Source organism: Notolabrus celidotus, chromosome 14 (assembly GCF_009762535.1).
Source record: "Notolabrus celidotus isolate fNotCel1 chromosome 14, fNotCel1.pri, whole genome shotgun sequence".
Classification (NCBI taxonomy): domain Eukaryota; kingdom Metazoa; phylum Chordata; class Actinopteri; order Labriformes; family Labridae; genus Notolabrus; species Notolabrus celidotus.
Window position 1 is genome coordinate 13,587,385 of NC_048285.1, and position 18,629 is coordinate 13,606,013.

The following is an 18,629-nucleotide window of genomic DNA, read 5'->3' on the forward strand; positions in this document are numbered from 1 at the left end:
CACTGTCTGCACAATATGCAACTTGCCAAAAAAGTGCGTGTGGAGGTGCAGCAGGCGAAGGGTCACGGTTATGCAATGAAACCAGCAGAACAGACTGTACATCAATGACAGACTGAAAGGCAGAGTCATCAAACATGATCTCCTCGTCCCAAAGGGTGTTTATTTTTACAGTAACAAGGATAGATTACATAGATACGCTTAATTATGCTCAGAGGTTAGACTCATGGAATGATTTATATTCCAAACATAAGTAAAAGCAGCGATAAGAAATTAAAAATACTTGTCAATAACCCACAGAAATACTTTATTTATCCCAGGGGGAAATTCAGTAATTAAAGTTGCTCCTATACACAATAATTAGGAATATCAAATAATATTAATATAATGAGTAATCAATAAGATAGAAATAGAAATACATAATAAAAGTATGTACAGAAGTCAGAATAAGTCTAAAAATAAAAATAAATTTCTTCTAACTGAAAAAAATGACAAATAGTTTTGGTTTTGCAGTATCACTTCGGGATCAATAAAGTACTTTATCCCATCTATTTGTTTACTTTATAATAGTCTATTGCATTTCAGAGAAGAGCATTCACCCAGTGATCATACATTGATCATAGGGTGAATCATCATCAAAGTATTGCTCCCATACATCAATGACAATAATGCATGAATATACAGTATTATAACTCTTTCATGGGCCACTTTGTATAATAATTACTTCTGCACTGTAAAGTTAACTTTTGATTTTAAAATGTAACATATAAGGAATGTTTATAGCACCTTACTAAATGTAATACTCTAAATACTTCTTTAACCACTGCCTGTCAATACATTGTTGATTGATTCATACTTAAATCTGTGGCAGCAGGCTGGGGTGGAGCTAATCTGAATTACTTTAGACTGCTCAGTTGCTTCCTTTATAACAATTATTTGGAATGTGTAAGGTCATTAACTTTTCCATTGCTGCAGGGGGAACTCCTGCATGTAATTTATTTAACTCTTACCTCAATTAGCCAAAAAGGTTTGAAGAGGTACAACGAAAAAGTAATGAAACATGAATGGACTGGCACAAAATATGCAAATAGTAAAAAAAAAAAAAAAAAAAAAAGTACTTTCACAGGCGCTATAAATCCAAAATTATAGACTTTATTAACATGTTTTTTTCTTTGCCTGCAAAAATAGTTTCACAGAGCATACAAACATAAACCTACTTTGGAGAATAGTTAAACGTTAATGATGATTAATCAAAAATATGTCCTTTTTCATATTCATGTTTCTACTGTGAATCTTTTGTAATAATATTCAGGAGATGTTGAATATTTAGGGGTTGAATAATAACAGCAGATTGATATTGTCAGAAATAATGATCATATAAACTTTTATTAGGACAGGGGCATGAGAGACAACATTGGTTACACAGGTTGCTTTCTTTATTAGTTTTGTGTTACAGACTCTTTGCTTTCTGATTCCTGCTCTTCTTCTTCTGACGGACCACAGCGACAGTGGTGAAGAAGTTTCCCATGAACAGAACAAGGAAGCAGAGACCACACATCAGGACCTGGCATCACATGGATCACAGACAACAGCTTGTGAGTCATTCATTTTGGTCCTTTTTCAATTGATTCATGAAAGGGATTAGTTGTGGGGATTATGTATTCACAAATATTGTGAAGTGAAAAGCAAACATCTGGATTTCACAAAGGAACTTGATCAGTGCATCAAAAAATTAAATATAGACTGTCAGTAAAATATTCAACAAAATGTCAACACACTGTTCATACACATAATAAGTCCTCTTTTGATGTACACACAGGTAAATGAAAGAGGAATACAATGCATCTTTAACCTGTGTGAAAGCAAGATCGAGGAGGCATATCAAAACTTGCTGACTGTGAAAGCACTGACCTGCCATTCCTTACAATCAGGGAGCTGAGCCATTCTGAACAGAGAGAGGCTGTTGAAGAGCTGCCAGAACTACGAGACAAAACATGAGGGCTTGAGGGTTTGTTTTATTCTGAGTGAATTGATGTAGTTTGCAGCACAGTAAACTACAGAGACACGCTGTAATGTTAAGTAGCCTAATGTTGAGTCTACGATGACTTCAGCATTTCTAAACCATGACAAAGCTTGTTTTTTTAAATGCAGCTTAACCAGTTTCTGCGGAAATTTCTCAAGTTTGAATTACTGACTGGACTCACATGGCCAAAAAGAGGAAGGGTAACAGAAACGTCAGCCCTTTCCACATCCATGACTGAAATCCCTCTGAAACAGAAAGCAAACAAAAGTTTAAATGTCCTTTTTTTAATCCAAAGCATGACAAAGCTTTATTTGATCGCTTCTGCATTTTGACCTAATATTTATTCAGGTTATGATTGGCTATGTGTGTCTGTATCCTGTGTCCTTGTATCTCACCCACGGTCAAATCCATGTTGTGTCTCTCTCCCAGAGTTCGTAATCTATACAGACACCCACTCTGGTAATAGCACTGCAGACACTGAACAAAACCTGTGTGTGCCAAATGAAAGAAACACTCATTAGGCTTTGCTTTGATTTAGAACAAAATAGGACCATGAATGTAGATTTAGTTTATTGGTCTTACTTTGGTACAAGGAGTAGGCAAGGAACTGGTTCCTGAATACCTTGTACAGGCCTCCATCTGGCCTTTTGGTATAAGAGGAGGTTTCATTTTCATTTTTTTTTCAATAATGCTCATCATACGGGAACAGAAACCACACCACTTGCATGATTCATATGTGGAAATTTTCCTTTTGCTACTCACCATGTAAGCATGACACCGGACAAAACAGCAGAGATGTAGTGATGAAAAACCCACCAGCCTTTGATTCTATGAAAGAGGACTTACATATTTAGATATTTGGATCGCACATATATATTAAATAGTTGAAAAATGACTGATTCCCTTATATAAAGCAACAGGTGAAAGGTCAGAGAGGTTAGTCTTAGGTGATAACAATAGGTTATTTTTTTTGTTTTTTTTATATAGCTGGACAGGTTGGAAGGGTGTTTCTGCTGACCTGGAGCCGTTGGTGATGAGGATACTTTCCCTGATAGTCAATGTACAGTAGTACCACACCAACAGGAAATTCAGGAGTGCATCAATAAATCTAAATTCAGTGAAATACATTTAGACAAGTGTTAAGATTTGACATACAGTCCATGCAGTATTTGTTTAATAAACTTGATGAAACTGCTGTTGCTCACCTGTAGCTCACAAAGAAGTAGCACATGAAGGAGAACAGCAGCAGGAGCACAGTGAGGTACAGCTTGAACCTCTCGTACTCATCTTTGTAGGCAAATCTAACAGGGGTGTGACAAAAATGTAGGTCTCAATATCACAAATGAAGGCTTGAAACTAGAAATAGGCAGAAATTCATTACTCAAAGAAATTTTTGATTGAGTTATTGGGTCATATCTAAAGGGGTATTTATTTGTTTTTTTACCAAACAAATGTTGCCATGCAAATAGACTGGCCTTGCTATTGGGGTTGTGTTTTGACTGTGATGGTCATCGCTTACTTTGCCTGCTTGCTGAGAAGAGTGACGTTCACATTTCCAAGAACAAGGCTGAGGTACAACCTGCAACATAAATCAGTTGTAGTATTCTTCTTATTGGACTTCCTAAAAAGTGCCAAATGTGGGTCAACTTGTATATCTAGGACTTTTGAATGAATTTAGGTCATCACCCATTTTTCTTGGGAAGGAAAGCTTCCATTTCAAAGAAAGTGTTTGGGCGTGTCTTTATTTTCTCTTTTATCTCCTCCAGGGTCGTAGCATCCTCGTGTTGTGGTCCTGTGCTGCATCTGATGGTTGAAATGAGAACATGAAAACAGTTGGTATCATTGACTCAACATGACATGTTTGTGTTTTTGTGATAAGTTGTGAGGGGTCCCCATTTTTACATTGTGAAAGGTTCTCTCATTATCTGGATATATAAGCAAATATGTATGAACAGATTTACTGTATTAATCTGTAAATGTTATACACTTGTGCCTGTACTTACTTTTTTGCAAGGTGGGACAAATCCTTCAGTTTTTTGCGTTGATTTGAAATGGAAGAAGAGCAGCTTTTTTGTAGTTTGGAAATTTCATCCAGTTTCTGTAAGTACAGTCTGTGGGTCTCCTAAATGACAACAACGTGTTGTTACGTCAATAATCACAGAAAATGTTGATTACAAGCAGCAGTTCACCTTCTTTGGAATATGGTAGATTTCAATCTTTATGCAACCAAGCAACTTGATAAGAAAGCAAGCAGTTATATGACAGTGAAGACACCAGGTTTAATTCATGCATCTTCTAAACATTTCATTATTAGGTTCAGGTAACACAGAAGCATGCAAAAAAACTGTGAAAGGTGACATACAGAACAGTCCTATGTACAGTAGATAACCTGATACCATCAGCAGTTTTTAATCTGTTTCGTACCTGAAGTTGTTGATACTCTTCCTCCAGACATTTCCAGTTCTCCAGAACATTTGTTAGACTATTTGCCATTCCAACAACACTGAATCTTTCCCTTTTCTGGCAGACCCCTCTGAAAAAATCCCAAACAGAATAGCTTTTAAATTATTAAACCACAAATGAATGACTTGCACATAGCGCTATGTTGAAGTTTCTCCTTAGGGTGTGTATAACATCTCCACAGACGGTTTATTGCATAAGGTGAACTTTGACTGCTACGAATGTGCAAGATTTTAACTTGAACATTGTTCTGGGGATGTTTTCTGGTTATCTCTTGGTTATCAACCATACAACTTAAAGCGATAGATCATAAGCAAAGTAATAATATTATATGTAGTGAAATAAAATGTTGTCGCTTAATTTTTTACCTTTGCTGTGATTCACACAGCTCCATGCTGATTAGATAGTCCTTTTGAGCTTTTTAACCCCCCACACTTTAGTTTGTCAGTTACTAAACTGCACAATAGCAGCATCTGGTGGATGGAAGGACTAAATATATGATCAACTCACCATACTGAAGACTGGTGTTCAGAAAGGAATGTTAGAGCTTTTAGAACTGTATTTTATAAGTTACTGGTCGTCATGAACAATAATGCTTTTTATACACGTTCATGTATTTATATGTCTTGATTTAAAAATAAGTGTTTGATTCAAAACTTTCAAACCTGTACATAATACTCATACATACTCAGAATAGTGTTACGGTATGATTCCTCTTTGATCAGACTTGTATGTAAAATGGCCTGTACTCTGTCCATACACTCAAAGTAAAATTTCACTGATGATTGATGAAAAATATAAACAGAAGTACCTTATGTTGAGAGATTATTTAAGTATTTGATGTGGGTAGAGTGAATTATTTCTAGAGACGGAATATATATGTCATGTATATAATATGTAATGAATATATATGTAATGTATGTGTATGAATCTTATGTGCTTTCGCAACAACGTGTCTTTGTTCATGCCAATAAAGCAAATTGAATTGAAGTGAATTGACTGAACTTTAACTAGGAGCAGAACCAAACTATAACTTTACATAGGTAATGATAGTGCCCTGTTGCAAATGGCCAGTGCAGTATTGGTAGAATTTTGTAACATGTTTTCCAAAGAAGAAAGTTAAACATTGTTGAAATTTTAAAGCTCCAGTGAGGAATCTTTGTTGACCCTGGCGACCACCCATATTACCAACCAACTCTAAACCTAGAGACAAGAGCGACCAGAATGAAAAATAAATAAAAAATAAAATACACAAAAACAAAACAATAATAATAATACAAGTATAATATATGCAGTATAATAGCTAGTAAAAACAATCTGTAGACTAACAAACAAATGCTTACATGATAAACATTGTAAACAAAAAAAATTAAATACATAAAATAACAAATTCTCCTTTACATTCATAGACATGACAATGAAACATGAAGAATTACATTACCAAAAACAAAAAGAGTTTCATGATGGAGGTGTCCAAGGTGACCAAATGGCATTATATTTTTCAGGACAGTTGGCTCGATTGAATCTTAGTTTTTCTAGTTGCAGCATGGAGAGCATTTCTCCAATCCAGCTGTTGAATGAATGAGGTTTATCAGATTTCCACTGTAGAAGAATGAGTCTTCGGGTACCTTTGGGATCAGAGACTGCAAATTAAAATGGACAGCGTTGCTCCGCCTCTTCCCGTTATACGGTTCTGAAGCCAAAAAATCCCGCTTCTGGGCACAGCCATTGTGCAGCCAGAGCCTGCGAAGCCACTGTAACGAGCTCTGTCTTACAGCGTAGCGTCACAAGACGCTGTGTGTGCTTTGAAGTTTCCCTCTACGGCGGCTGTGAATCAAAACAAACACAGAAGTACAACCCCGTTTTTTTAAAACTAATAACTAATGTAAAATAAACTTTTCAGAAAAAAGAGGCCTTGAACACAAAACAGTCAAATAATAACTACATATCACCACAGCATACGGATTTGAGAAACTTTCGTCTGATTTGTATTTATGTTTTAAAGTTTGACTGGGGGAGACAGATTTTTTGACCTATACTGCAGCCAGCCACCAGGGGGCAGACGCTCTGCTGAAAGCTTCACCTCCAACCGAGTGAGATGCACCCCTGTTTGGGATAGGGATCTCTGTGGTAGGGACCCCAAAGATAGAAATGTGTGGCACTCTATCTACTTTTATCTCTATCTTTATTGTTGACCTGAAAAATAAAGAGTTAATAAAGTAAAGAAAAACACCAGAGATGTTTCTTTATAAAAACTAAGAAGTTCCCCTTGATAGACGTCAGTACATTTTGTAAATATGTTGCTCTTATTTTGAAGGTTTGATCTAGCGGAAGTGCCATTGTTGATGCATAATGGCAGGGGCACAAGTTTGCGCATGCGCATACAGCTGACATGTCCGGTTTGGTATTGTCAGAGGCAGCTGTGGATAGCGGAGAGAACATTGGACCCGTGGAGGGGACAGCAGACCTCAATTCATCAGTTCATCGTCGTATTGACCTTTTCGCTGGTGGATCCCTCAGCATTAACGAACTCATACGGGGATACAGTCGGTTAGTCAACACAAGAGAGACAGGAAAGCTGACAAACAATTTGATGACAAAGGTAAGATATCCTGTGAGTCAGCTAGCTTCTTTTAGCTCATTCAGCAGGTACGCTACCGTGGTTAGGATTGCTACAATAATGTATGATTACATTTCTTGAATTATCGCATGGAAGAAAAGAAACATATCAGTTATGGGATGAAAATTATATGTTTTTTAAAAACCTTTACACCAACGTTGCATCTAAGTAGCTCAAACCGTCTCACTGATAGTGTTACAACAAAAAGCCAAAAAGTAAATCCTAAAATATTTGTAGCAGCCGATTGTCTAAACAAATAGGCTGTGATGGTTAACTCAACTCAACTCAATTCAACTTTATTTATATAGCACCTTTTATACATAAAAACATGCAGCCCAAAGTGCTTCACAGAATAACAGAGAGACAGAAAACAACAGCAGTGGTAAAATTATAAAAGGCATGATTATAAATAAGACACTTAAAAATGAAATACAATCAGTGCAGTAAAAATAATTAAATAAGTAAGAGTGGAAAGAAAAGTTACAAAAAAAGATAGCGTTAACAAGATCAGATGAATACAAGAAATAAATGTTAAATCAATGATTAAAATGATAATTATTAAAATGATAATTAAAATAATAAAAAATAATAAAAATAATGCAGTCCAGGGCTAAAAATAAATTACTCCAAATTAAAAGCTAGATTAAAAAGATAAGTCTTGAGTTTACTTTTTAAAACACCCAGAGAGCTCGCTGTTTTAATGTCCAGAGGCAGAGAGCTCCATAGCTTAGGAGCGTAAAAACAAGAAAGCTCTCTGGCCGGTGTTTGTGTGAGACACACGAGGAACATTTAAAAGGGAAGAATTCGAGGACCTCAGTGATCGGGCTTGAACATAAAATGACAGGAGATCAGTGATGTATGGAGGAGCAAGGCCGTTAAGAGCTTTAACAACAAGTAAAAGAAGTTAAAAGAACTTAAATCGCAGATGAAAATATCTGTCTTATCATACTGCGGTCAAGTGAGCCGTCTTTTGCTAAACCGTCGTCAAGCCAGCCGCCCCTCGAAAAATAATGCGCGACTATACAGGGAATTACGGTAAGGCTGCTGCGAGCGACCAAAAAGGAGGAATGCAGCCATGTAGTTCCAAAATTTGTTATTGAATATGAAAATGAAATTTAAAAAAAACAGAAAAAGTACTAGTTCTCTATATTTTAAGATGATTGAAATTTTTAAGAAGATTATTTTTTAATTCTGCTCAAATTGCACCCTTTGATATTTTACTAATTTTCAATATTTTATTTTGAAAAAACTGGGAGAGGTGACAAAGCTCTTTCAATTGATTATTGTTCCTCATGTCCATAGTTGTTACCCTGAAATTACTCAGCAGATTTTACTGTAGAATTTTTGAGAAAAGTAATGTTCAATACTGCTCAAATTGCACGCTTTGATATTTGACTCATTTTCATTATTTTATTTTGAAAAATCTGGGAGATGTGACAAAGATCTTTTAATGGATTATAGTTCCCCACGTGCTTGGCTGTCACTCTGAAAATTTTCAGCAGATTTTACAGTAGAATTTTTTGAGAAAAGTAATGTTAAATTCTGCTCAAATTGCACTTTAATCCTGCTCAAATTGCACTGAAAAGGTTTGATATTTTACTCATTTTCATTATTTTATTTTGAAAAATCTGGAAGAGGTGACAAAGATCTTTCAATGGATTATTGTTCAGCATGTATCTGGCTATCCATTTGAAATTTCTCAGCAGATTTTACTGTAGAACTTTTGAGGAAACTAATGTTCAATTCTGCTCAAATTGCACTGAGACGCTTTGATATTTTACTCATTTTCAATATATATTTTTGAAAATCTGGGAGAGGTGACAAAGATCTTTCAATGCACTATGAAGAAGAGAAAGAAAGAAAGAAAGAAAGAAAGAAAGAAATGAAAGGGAAAAAATGAATGAAATGAAAAAGGAATGAAAGAAAGAAAGAAGTAAAGAAAGCAAGAAAGGACAGAAAGTAAGCAGGGAAAGAAAGAAAAAAAGAAAGAAAGAAAGAAAGAAAGAAAGAAAGGAAGGAAGGAAGGATGAATGACAAACCCAAAAAAGGAATCTACAGCAGAGATCCAGAGGAACCTACAAGACAAGGGAGCTCAGGGACTCCAGAAAGGTCTATGGTTAGTAACTTTAATGGGACAGGAAGAGTTAAAGTAAGAGACAGGCAGAGAGAGGAGAGAGAGGGAAAGACAGGATCCCAGTGTGTCAGTCTAAGCCTATAGCAGCATAACTCAGAGCTGGTCCAAGCCTGGTCCAGCTCTAACTATAAGCTTTATCAAAAAGGAAAGTCTGAAGCCTACTCTTAAAAGTAGAGAGGATGTCTGCCTCCCGGACCCTGACTGGGAGATGATTCCAAAGGAGAGGGGCCTGATAACTGAAGGCTCTACCTCCCATACTACTTTTAGAGACTTACGGTACGATGAGCAGGCCTGCATGTTGGGAGCGTAGTGTTCTTGAGGGGTAACAGGACACGACAGTGACAGCCGAGCACATGAGGAACAATAATCCATTGAAAGATCTTTGTCACCTCTTCCAGATTATTCTAAATAAAATATGGAAAATGAGTAAAATATCAAAGCGTCTCAGTGCAATTTGAGCAGAATTGAAGTGCAATTTGAGCAGATTGAACATTATTTTTCTCAAAAATTCTACAGTAAAAGCTGCTGAGAAATTTCAGAGTGACAGCCAAGCACTTGAGGAACAATAATCCATTGAAAGATCTTTGTCACCTCTCACAGATTTTTCAAAATAAAATATTGAAAATGAGTAAAAGATCAAAGCGTGCAATTTGAGCAGAATTAAAAAATAATCTTCTTAAAAATTTCAATCATCTTAAAATATAGAGAACTAGTACTTTTTCTGTATTTTTTTAATTTCATTTTCATATTCAATAACAAATTTTGGAACTACATGGCTGCATTCCTCCTTTTTGGTCGCTCGCAGCAGCCTTACCGTAATTCCCTGTATAGTCGCGCATTATTTTTCGAGGGGCGGCTGGCTTGACGACGGTTTTGCAAAAGACGGCTCACTTGACCGCAGTCTTATACTCTACTTACTAAATGTGACAATCCTGGGTCTTGGGGTAAAGTGGAAAGCCTAAAGACTTAACTCGTGCCATCTCTCAATTTTAGCGTACTATTTAGTGATTATTTATCTGTTAAATGCGTTTCTCTCAATGAAAAGTGAGTTTTTCTGTGAGCTGTTTCTCTTTCAAGTGAATAACAGACATATCCTGTTTGTTTGTCAGGCTCTGAATAGTTGACATATAACCGTGGGTGTGTTGTGTTTGTTTTCCAGCTGACCGACGAGAGATGTGTGCTGCTGTGTATGTCTTGTCGACGGTAACGGGCTACGTGCTCACCTCTGCTCTGCTCCTAAAATGCCCGAGTCTTATTCACCGGAAGAAGCGAGAGACTTTCCTCAGCAGGCACATTTCCCATCGTGGAGGTGAGTCGATCATTCTGATAGAGGGATTTGTCCAGTGTGATGTCTGTAGGCCCACTGTGAAGTGTTTGGATACTAAATTAACTCAAGGTTAGATTTTTGTTATAGAATAGAATTGTTGGGTTCAGCTATACTGCAGTGTATTCATTACAGTGCTTCCATTAGGCCATTGCGCTTTGTCCTTGCTGTGCATAACGCAAATATAAAAAAATCACCACACCCAACTTTGTGTTTACTTTTGTATTTCAGGAGCAGGGGAAAACCTGGAAAACACCATGGCAGCTTTCAAGCAGTAAGTAGAAACCTCTGTCACACTGGAAACCCCCATACTTAGATTTTTAAATGTATTTGCGAACGTGTCTGCTGCTAATGTCTGTGATTATGATAAATTTGATTGACCACATTGTTTGGATCAACAATCCCTGCAGTCTTTTACATGTGGTTATTAGTATTGAATGTGTACTGTTTGTTGCTTCATGCAGTGCTGTGGATCTTGGCACTGACATGCTGGAGTTGGATTGCCACCTGACAAAAGATGAGGAGGTTGTGGTTTCACATGATGCCAATTTAGGGAGATCCACCGGCATTAATGCTAAAATCTGCGAAAAAACCTACGCTGTAAGTAATCATAAGTAACATTTATTCTTATTCTTATTATTATATCTGAGAACAATAATCACTCCCTCAATGATTGATTATATCTCTACCAGCTTTATGAATCATTTCCTTTTTTTCAGGCCAGTTTCAGAACAACTGTTGAATTAAAAAAAGTTGTAAATAAGTATTTCGCCCTCTGACTGAAATCATTGAATGGATAGTGTTTTAGACTGCTAGTAACACTATGGAGGGTTATTTTTGTTTTTGTCATTTGGTCCCATTTGTGTTTGGAAAAACACATCAAGATATTCTCCATTGCATCAAAATAAGCAGGGAAGAAGAAGACTGAAAGCAATCACACACTGATGCAGCAGTGTTGAGTTCAAACACCTTTTTAGGTAAAAACTCCAAGATTCACAACATTTAATTGGTCGGTCAGACCTAAAGCAAACAAAAACTTCTGTTTGTTTGTATGAAAACTCTACTGGGCAGCTTGTCACAGTCGGAGGTCATAAGGTCTACAAATCATTTCAAAACTAACCAGGTCAAACCATGTGTCTAAATGAGGATACAACATTGATTGATCATGTGCTATAATCATATGAGGTCTATAACAAGTCACCTGACATGTCACATGCATAATGAACTTTGGCCTGATTAAAAAAAATCTAAGCCAGCAGAAATACAGCGGTGGATTGATTGTTGCACACTTAATGATAGTATAGTATCTGGCCTACACTTTTATATATAATAAACCAATCATAGATCATGTTGTTTTTAACAAAGTTGAGCTCCAGTGTTTGTGAGGGTTTGAAAGTCAGATACCAAACCGAGCAATCACAAGTGAAATATGCAAAAGTGCTACAAAATTTGAAAATAATAAAAATAAATTAAGCTCAGCTGACGAGCCTTCTCATTCATCCAAATTAAATTAAAGTGGTTTTGTGTCTCTGTCTCTTTCAGGAGCTGCCTCCATACCTCTGCAAGCTGGGTGTAACTTTTCAAAAAGGTAAGCAGTGCCATCACACAACTGGTCTATTAAATCGCCTCATGTAGTAGATCTATTTAGTAACATTTGAAATGATTGATGTACTTGGGCCAATGAGCCCTAACTCTCCATGTTGACTACGATCTGAAGGGGGCTGTTATTTCAACCTGTCCTTGTCTGTACAGAATGTTTCTGTGAAGGTGGAGACGACAAACGCATCCCTCTCCTCAGGGACATTTTTGATGCATTCCCCAACACGCCTGTCAACATTGACATAAAGGTTGACAATGACACGCTCATCAAGAAGGTATGTTTGTCTCTTCATTTGGTGCCTTAACCTTCTTTAAAAAACACTTAGTCCTTCTATTTCTCTTTGTCTAAATCCCAATGCCATGTCAGTTAATAGAGGTTTCTTTTCACATAAACCCGTATGTACTCATAAATAGCCTCATTGGTTACTTTATTGTTCATCAAATGTTCACTGTCCTGAAAGGTTAAGTTCTGACTTTATCATTTTCAGGGCAATTTGTTCCTCAGAGTCATATATTTGCTGGAAACAATGTGAAATGGCAGTTACAACATTACTAATGAAATCCTTTTTGTTATTTATTTTCTGCTGTTTCTGTTTTAATACCTCTCCTCCTTTTGCAGGTCTCTGAGATGGTTGTGAAGTATGACAGAGAAAACCTGACTGTGTGGGGAAATGCCAGCAACCAGATTGTAAAGAAGTGTTACAAAGAGGTACATGTCCTTGAGATGTAAATCCTAATGTGTCATCAGTCAAGCCAGAAAGGCATAACAAATTATGTCTGTGTTTTAGTAATAGCTGGCATTATAGAGACATAGTAGCATAGTACATTTTTAATCCGAGTGCTACACCTGTGAACTACTGAAAAAGGCTCACTGTACTTAACATTTCATGTATCTCATACATCATATTTTTCTTTATCTAAGAGTACATTTACATTTTTAAATTTTTGTTGTATCTTTATTTCTCTTTTTTTTTCTTTTTTTCTTTCTATTTTTACTTATTTAAACTTATTCTTGATTGTACTTATGTCTGGGTTGCTGCAACAACCGAATTTCCCCTCGGGATCAATAAAGTAATATCTTATCTTATTTTATCTTTTAGTAAAGTTGTTACTGTGTCACTTTTAGCTAGCAGTTATGGTATTTAAATAAGGGAAATGATCTTAAATCATGTCTCTGTGTGTTTCTCAGAACCCTCGTATACCCGTGTTGTTCAGCTTACCCAGAGTGCTGCAGCTGTTGGGTCTCTTTTACACCGGCCTTCTACCCTTCGTTCCCCTCAAGGAGCAGTTTCTGGAGATCCCTATGCCCTCTATCATCACCAAGTGGGTGTACACAGTAAACATCATGCATAATGAAAATCAAATTGAGTGTAAAAACAAAAAGAGATCCTTTTTCCTTCAGGCAAGGTCCAGAGTTCACCAGGGTCAGCCCTCAGTAAAAAGCAATCATATTGATATCAACACCATACTTTAACAGCTGATCATTGATTAGCAAAATAAAAATGTCCTGTTCATGCTACAATTTGATCTTCATTTATCCTGCGCAAACTTGTTTCCCTAAAGTGAACAAGTTATGGAAGTGAATTTATAAAAAAAACAATATACTGTAGCACAAGGTCTAAATGTTGAAACACTCCAGACCTTTTCAGCAACACCTAGTGGCCTTTGTCAGCAGGTAGACGCCATGCACAAACCTTGAACAGAGACAGGAGTGTTACCGCTTATCCAGAGTTTCAACGGTATGAGAGATGATAAAAGAAAAGAAAAACGACTAAGCCTTCCTGTTATCTGAAGTTGTGTTTCAAGTTGCTTTGAATATGCTCTTGAAGCTGATATTTCAAAAATGCACATTACGTACATTTTGTATTAAGCTTTAAAAAAATAAGCACTCCCTTGGCTTTGGTTGATCCGCTGGATTTCATTTGCTCTCTGCAGCATGTCCTCCCTGTCTCTTGATATCTAGACCGTATTGCTGTCTGAAAGATGATCTCGCACTATAATTAAGTCTTTAAAAGAAACATTCACACCCTTTGCCTGGCAAGTGTTGGTTAATAGATCAAAAGGATCGAGGTCACAGAGGAGATTATACGAACATTCATTGAGGATAAGGAGATTTTCTTCGATATACTTCTGTTGAGGCGACCAAAGTGTTTATGCTTTGCTAAATAGTTGCTTAACAGAAGCACTCCTACATGTGTCATCATCAGTGTGTTGTGTGAAATGAACTGGATATTCTGTTTATTGTTTTCAACATTTTCTACCAGCCAAGGAAGCATGGAGCGTTATTTGTGAGGTCTCACTCTGCTTCAGGAGGAAGAACTTTTCTGACATTTTATATCTCCTCGGTTTTTGCAGGCTAAAGGGTCCTGACAGTTTAACCAGAGGCCAGCGAGTCCTCACATGGATCGCAGACACGTAAGTCACTGAGTTCTTTTAATATTCAAAACCTCTTCTCCCTCTTTATTTTGATGTCAGAGTGGCTAAATCATTGCAATTCACCGTTTCAAAATTGTAAAGCTAGGCTTAGCTTGTTTTTGTGACTTCTTTAATGTTTTTTTTAACATACATGTGTTTTGTGAAGGACTGTCTTAAACAGATAGACTGCTGCCTTTTTTAAATCATATAACACAAATACATAGCTCTTCCTATCCCTTACTTGCAATGTCTCACTGTTGATTTGTCTTTCACAGTTTGCTGATGAGGAAAGCTCTGTTTCAGCACCTCACTGCCAGAGGAATACAGGTAAATACAGGCTGTGTATTCTGATGAGTGATGACATGGATGCACAGTTGTTGTAGATTGATAAATATGTTTAAATATAGGCTAGGGTCAACTTACTGTTAGTGTACTGAAGCATTTTCTAGCTCTGTGGAACTCCACTTTTTGTGTGTTTTTAACTGAGCCGGTCCTGCATCTGGTTTCAGGTGTACGTTTGGGTACTCAACGATGACGATGACTTCCAGATGGCGTTTGACTTGGGAGCTACAGGAGTTATGACAGATTTTCCCACCAGGCTCAAAGACTTCATGGACAGGAATGGCATTTCTAAGCTCGAGTGACCTGCCAAAGTCTACCCCCCCAACACACATACACACATACACACACATACACACACACACACACACACACACACACACACACACACACACACACACACACACACACACACACACACACTGCACTGATTGTCCTCCAACCTGACTGACCTGCCAACAGTGTTCTACAGAAGTCGAGCCCAACTCAAGCTCAGATTTTTAGGGCTTGCCACTTGACGTGGACTCAAGCACTGATGATGGTGACTCGGACTTGGACTTCAGTGATGACTGCTTTAGGACTCAGAAAATTAAGAGGAATCTGATTTATTCACCAATAAATACCTGTGTACTGTTTTCTATATGGCCGTTACTATTTATTTAGTTTGGAGCAAGGGCCGGCTGCCTGGCACATGTTTGCCTGGATTCAAGTTCATGTGGCATCTTATTCAGCTAAGAGGCGCCACAAACTGTGCATTTTGCCTTCAAAGATTTTAGAGTAATTGCAAGCAAGAAATGTGCATCACAGTTTGTTGTGTATGGAGCTGTGCAGCTGCAGACCCATCAGAGCACCCATGCTGGCCCCTGTCCACCACCAAAAGTGCCTACAATGGGTACTTGAGAATCCGAACTGGAGCACATAGATATGAAAGAAGGTGGCTGGGAGCATCACGTCAGTGTTGACTTGGCCCTCAGATTCCCCAGATATTCATTCAAGTGAGCATCTGTCGGATGTGCTGGAATTCCACATCTATTCCCAACCTAACATCTTCCAGGACCTAAAGGATATGCTGCTCACGTCTTGGTACCTGATACAAAAGCACACTTTCAGAGGTCTAGTGTCTCATCAGGTCAGGGCTGTTTTGGCTCAGACTTGACAGGAGGGATGCCAACACAGTATAATGTTATGGCTGATTGGGGCGGGTTGCCTACATGGATTGTTGATAATGTTACTGTTAGCAAGGTAACAGCAGGTATTTTTGAGTTCATTAGGCACATACAGTAATTCCACCATAGTAGAATCTAATGTTAGTGAATGAAATGTGTTTTCTACCCATCTGAAAGGTCCAACCCAGTCAGTCAAAGCTCATACAGAGAATAATTTGGAGTGAAACGGTCGATAAATAGGAAAACTAAAAACAGGGACTCAACTTGGATCCTTCTCTTGTCACTTGGACTTGACTCAGACCTGAACACTGAGGACTCAGACTCAACTTTGACGTGAAGTTTGGTGACTCAACTTCAACACTGCCCGCCAAAACCAGCCCCTCCAAAAGCACCCCGCTCTCACTGCATGCATTCCAGCAGTGCTGCTAACGCACTGTGTTTGACTGTGGGAAGGGATCCCTGTCGTAATCTGTGACCTGCACTGCTTTGAGGAATCACATTGATGATGCTGATGTATTTTTTCAACCACATGAAAGACTCTTTAGGAAACAGACACAGTGAAATATCATGTTAGTTGAGTTATGTTTTTTGCAAGTTCATTGTATACATTTGCTGCACAGATACTGGTATACAGACACAACAGTGTGAGATATTTATCTTTTTCAGACAGCTGCTTAACATCACACTATTGTTTGAGGAATATCTGTAAAATGGGACGAAACGGCTGTTGAAGCATTGTTTGCAAGTCTCATTCATCTGGATTATCATAACAGATTCTGGTTTGAGACATGGAGCTGTTTTTCTTTTATTGGAATACCTTTCAGTAAACAACAACTTGCAGCATTACTGTGCTTTGTTTGGAGTATTGTGCTAGTAAAAACACCAGACGTTGTAATTTCATGTTAATCCTGTTAATTTACCAGCATCTTTATATTTTGCGCTCTCACTTTGATCCTTTTTTTCCCACTTGGCCCATGCAATAATACTCTTACAAGCAAATATTTTTAGATTCGCTGGATTCATCCAAAAATATGCTTCAGGGTGCAGGTACACAAGTCCTCAGTGAGCTACACTGAGGAGAGTACTGCGGTGCAACTGCTACATATTTGTAATTCAAAGGCACATTGAGTTTAAATGTTGACTGCGCTGTGAAAACAAAAACAATTCAAATGTGTTGTTTTTAAAACAGTGTTTTATATTGCTTAGCTGTGTTGTATATTTATAAGTAGGTTGTATGTCTTGATATTTTGTTTCTTATTCAGTTGCTGTAAATGACAGGCATTGTTTGTCTATAACTGAATTTACGAGAGCAATTTTGCACAAATTAAGAAATGACTGGTGTTTCTGTCGCCTGTGTAAACTTCCATTGACAGCATTAAGCTTCAAATGTAAGTGATAGAAAATAATCTAGATGTGTGAATTTGAATTGTATCACAGAAGCATTGACAAAGATTTATCGATTGCCTTTTTGCAGTCACTCAAAATTCAAATGGCAGCATTTCTCTGACTGTGTGTGCCACAGTTTGAAAGTATAAAGACCATTAGGATTACCATACCACTGACATTCACTAATCCAAACTTGTGACCACGCACTGAGGGTCATTCATGAATGTAGTATTTTCTGGATGTACTGTTTAGTGTTAGCTACCAGTGTTGCTGTGTTATTTTCTTTTGTCTGTAGTTGGGAATTTTTTATATGAGCAATTACTGAACTGATGGACTGAGACCTGCCCTGGTGTGAGTCTCTTGTTTTGAGACAGTTTTGTGATTCACAAATCATATTAAAAACTTACTGTAATGAATATAATTTAGAATATTTTGATTACATTACTTGTGAGGAAGTAAGTGTACAGTTTTTTTTGCATGCCAAAATGATTATGTATTAAGTTGTTGTTTTTGAATTTATTGTGACTCTGACAGGTTGTGGGACCTGGCTGCTTAGTTTTATCAAACCGCCTTATCCCACAGAGTGTGTATTATGGTTTACTGAGAGACTATTGGGCATATTTTTATTAAAGCAATAAAAACTTAAAACTTTGTCGTATTAATTGCTTATTAAAAAAAAGCCTTATAACGTTGCATCTGTCCACTTTGCACAAGTTTTTTCTAACTCTTGTGAATCGATATCTATGAACCTCCTGCAGACTGACAGGAGGCGGCGCTGTTGGCTGAAGTAACGGAGACGCTGTTGATGCTGGAGGTAGAAACTATCCACACAGATATTCTAGTTTACTGTAACGTAGTAATATTTGCAGTTTGTCAGGTCTCCCTCTGCGTTATAATCTTTTATAAAACCACAGCGCCAGATTGTAGTATTCATTCTGGAGAATATAACATTGCAGTCAGCTTATTGGTCACTCACTCATACCTTTGTCAAATAGGCGCAGTGTTGCTATGCCTTATCTGTTTGCTGATTGGCTGCTGATGCTGTCGCTTATCCATCAAGTGAACGGTCAGTTTGTTTTTGGCAAACTCAGCTGTCAAGATAGTTCACTCGTGTGAAGCTTTCCCCCATAACATTTCGACTACTGTACAGGTTACCTAACAATTAA

General features: G+C 37.4%; 2 protein-coding genes across 6 annotated transcripts; one reads left to right on the forward strand and one right to left on the reverse strand.

Annotated features, from left to right (window-relative positions):
- Positions 1–1,364: 1,364 nt before the first annotated feature.
- LOC117825335 (transmembrane protein 120A-like) lies at positions 1,365–18,510 on the reverse strand. 4 transcript variants are annotated; one of them, XM_034701141.1, is made up of 13 exons: positions 18,446–18,510; positions 4,445–4,553; positions 4,024–4,142; positions 3,707–3,823; positions 3,540–3,599; positions 3,226–3,321; positions 3,039–3,128; positions 2,783–2,848; positions 2,603–2,664; positions 2,416–2,508; positions 2,202–2,265; positions 1,909–1,977; positions 1,365–1,561 (listed from the first exon to the last, which is right to left on the reverse strand). In XM_034701141.1, exons 2-13 carry the CDS (start codon positions 4,511–4,513, stop codon positions 1,555–1,557), a joined length of 912 nt encoding a protein of 303 aa, XP_034557032.1. In that variant the 5' UTR covers positions 4,514–4,553; positions 18,446–18,510; the 3' UTR covers positions 1,365–1,554. The 4 variants fall into 4 exon arrangements, with proteins under 4 accessions (XP_034557032.1, XP_034557029.1, XP_034557031.1 ...); XM_034701138.1 differs by lacking the exon at positions 18,446–18,510 and adding an exon at positions 9,510–9,613; XM_034701140.1 differs by lacking the exon at positions 18,446–18,510 and adding an exon at positions 4,991–5,039.
- Positions 6,855–18,115, forward strand: gdpd1 (glycerophosphodiester phosphodiesterase domain containing 1). 2 transcript variants are annotated; one of them, XM_034701136.1, is made up of 12 exons: positions 7,940–7,994; positions 10,228–10,278; positions 10,394–10,543; positions 10,790–10,832; positions 11,023–11,158; positions 12,101–12,146; positions 12,311–12,432; positions 12,777–12,866; positions 13,347–13,480; positions 14,513–14,572; positions 14,848–14,899; positions 15,082–18,115. In XM_034701136.1, exons 1-12 carry the CDS (start codon positions 7,955–7,957, stop codon positions 15,214–15,216), a joined length of 1,059 nt encoding a protein of 352 aa, XP_034557027.1. In that variant the 5' UTR covers positions 7,940–7,954; the 3' UTR covers positions 15,217–18,115. The 2 variants fall into 2 exon arrangements, with proteins under 2 accessions (XP_034557028.1, XP_034557027.1); XM_034701137.1 differs by lacking the exons at positions 7,940–7,994; positions 10,228–10,278 and adding an exon at positions 6,855–7,082.
- Positions 18,511–18,629: the final 119 nt, after the last annotated feature.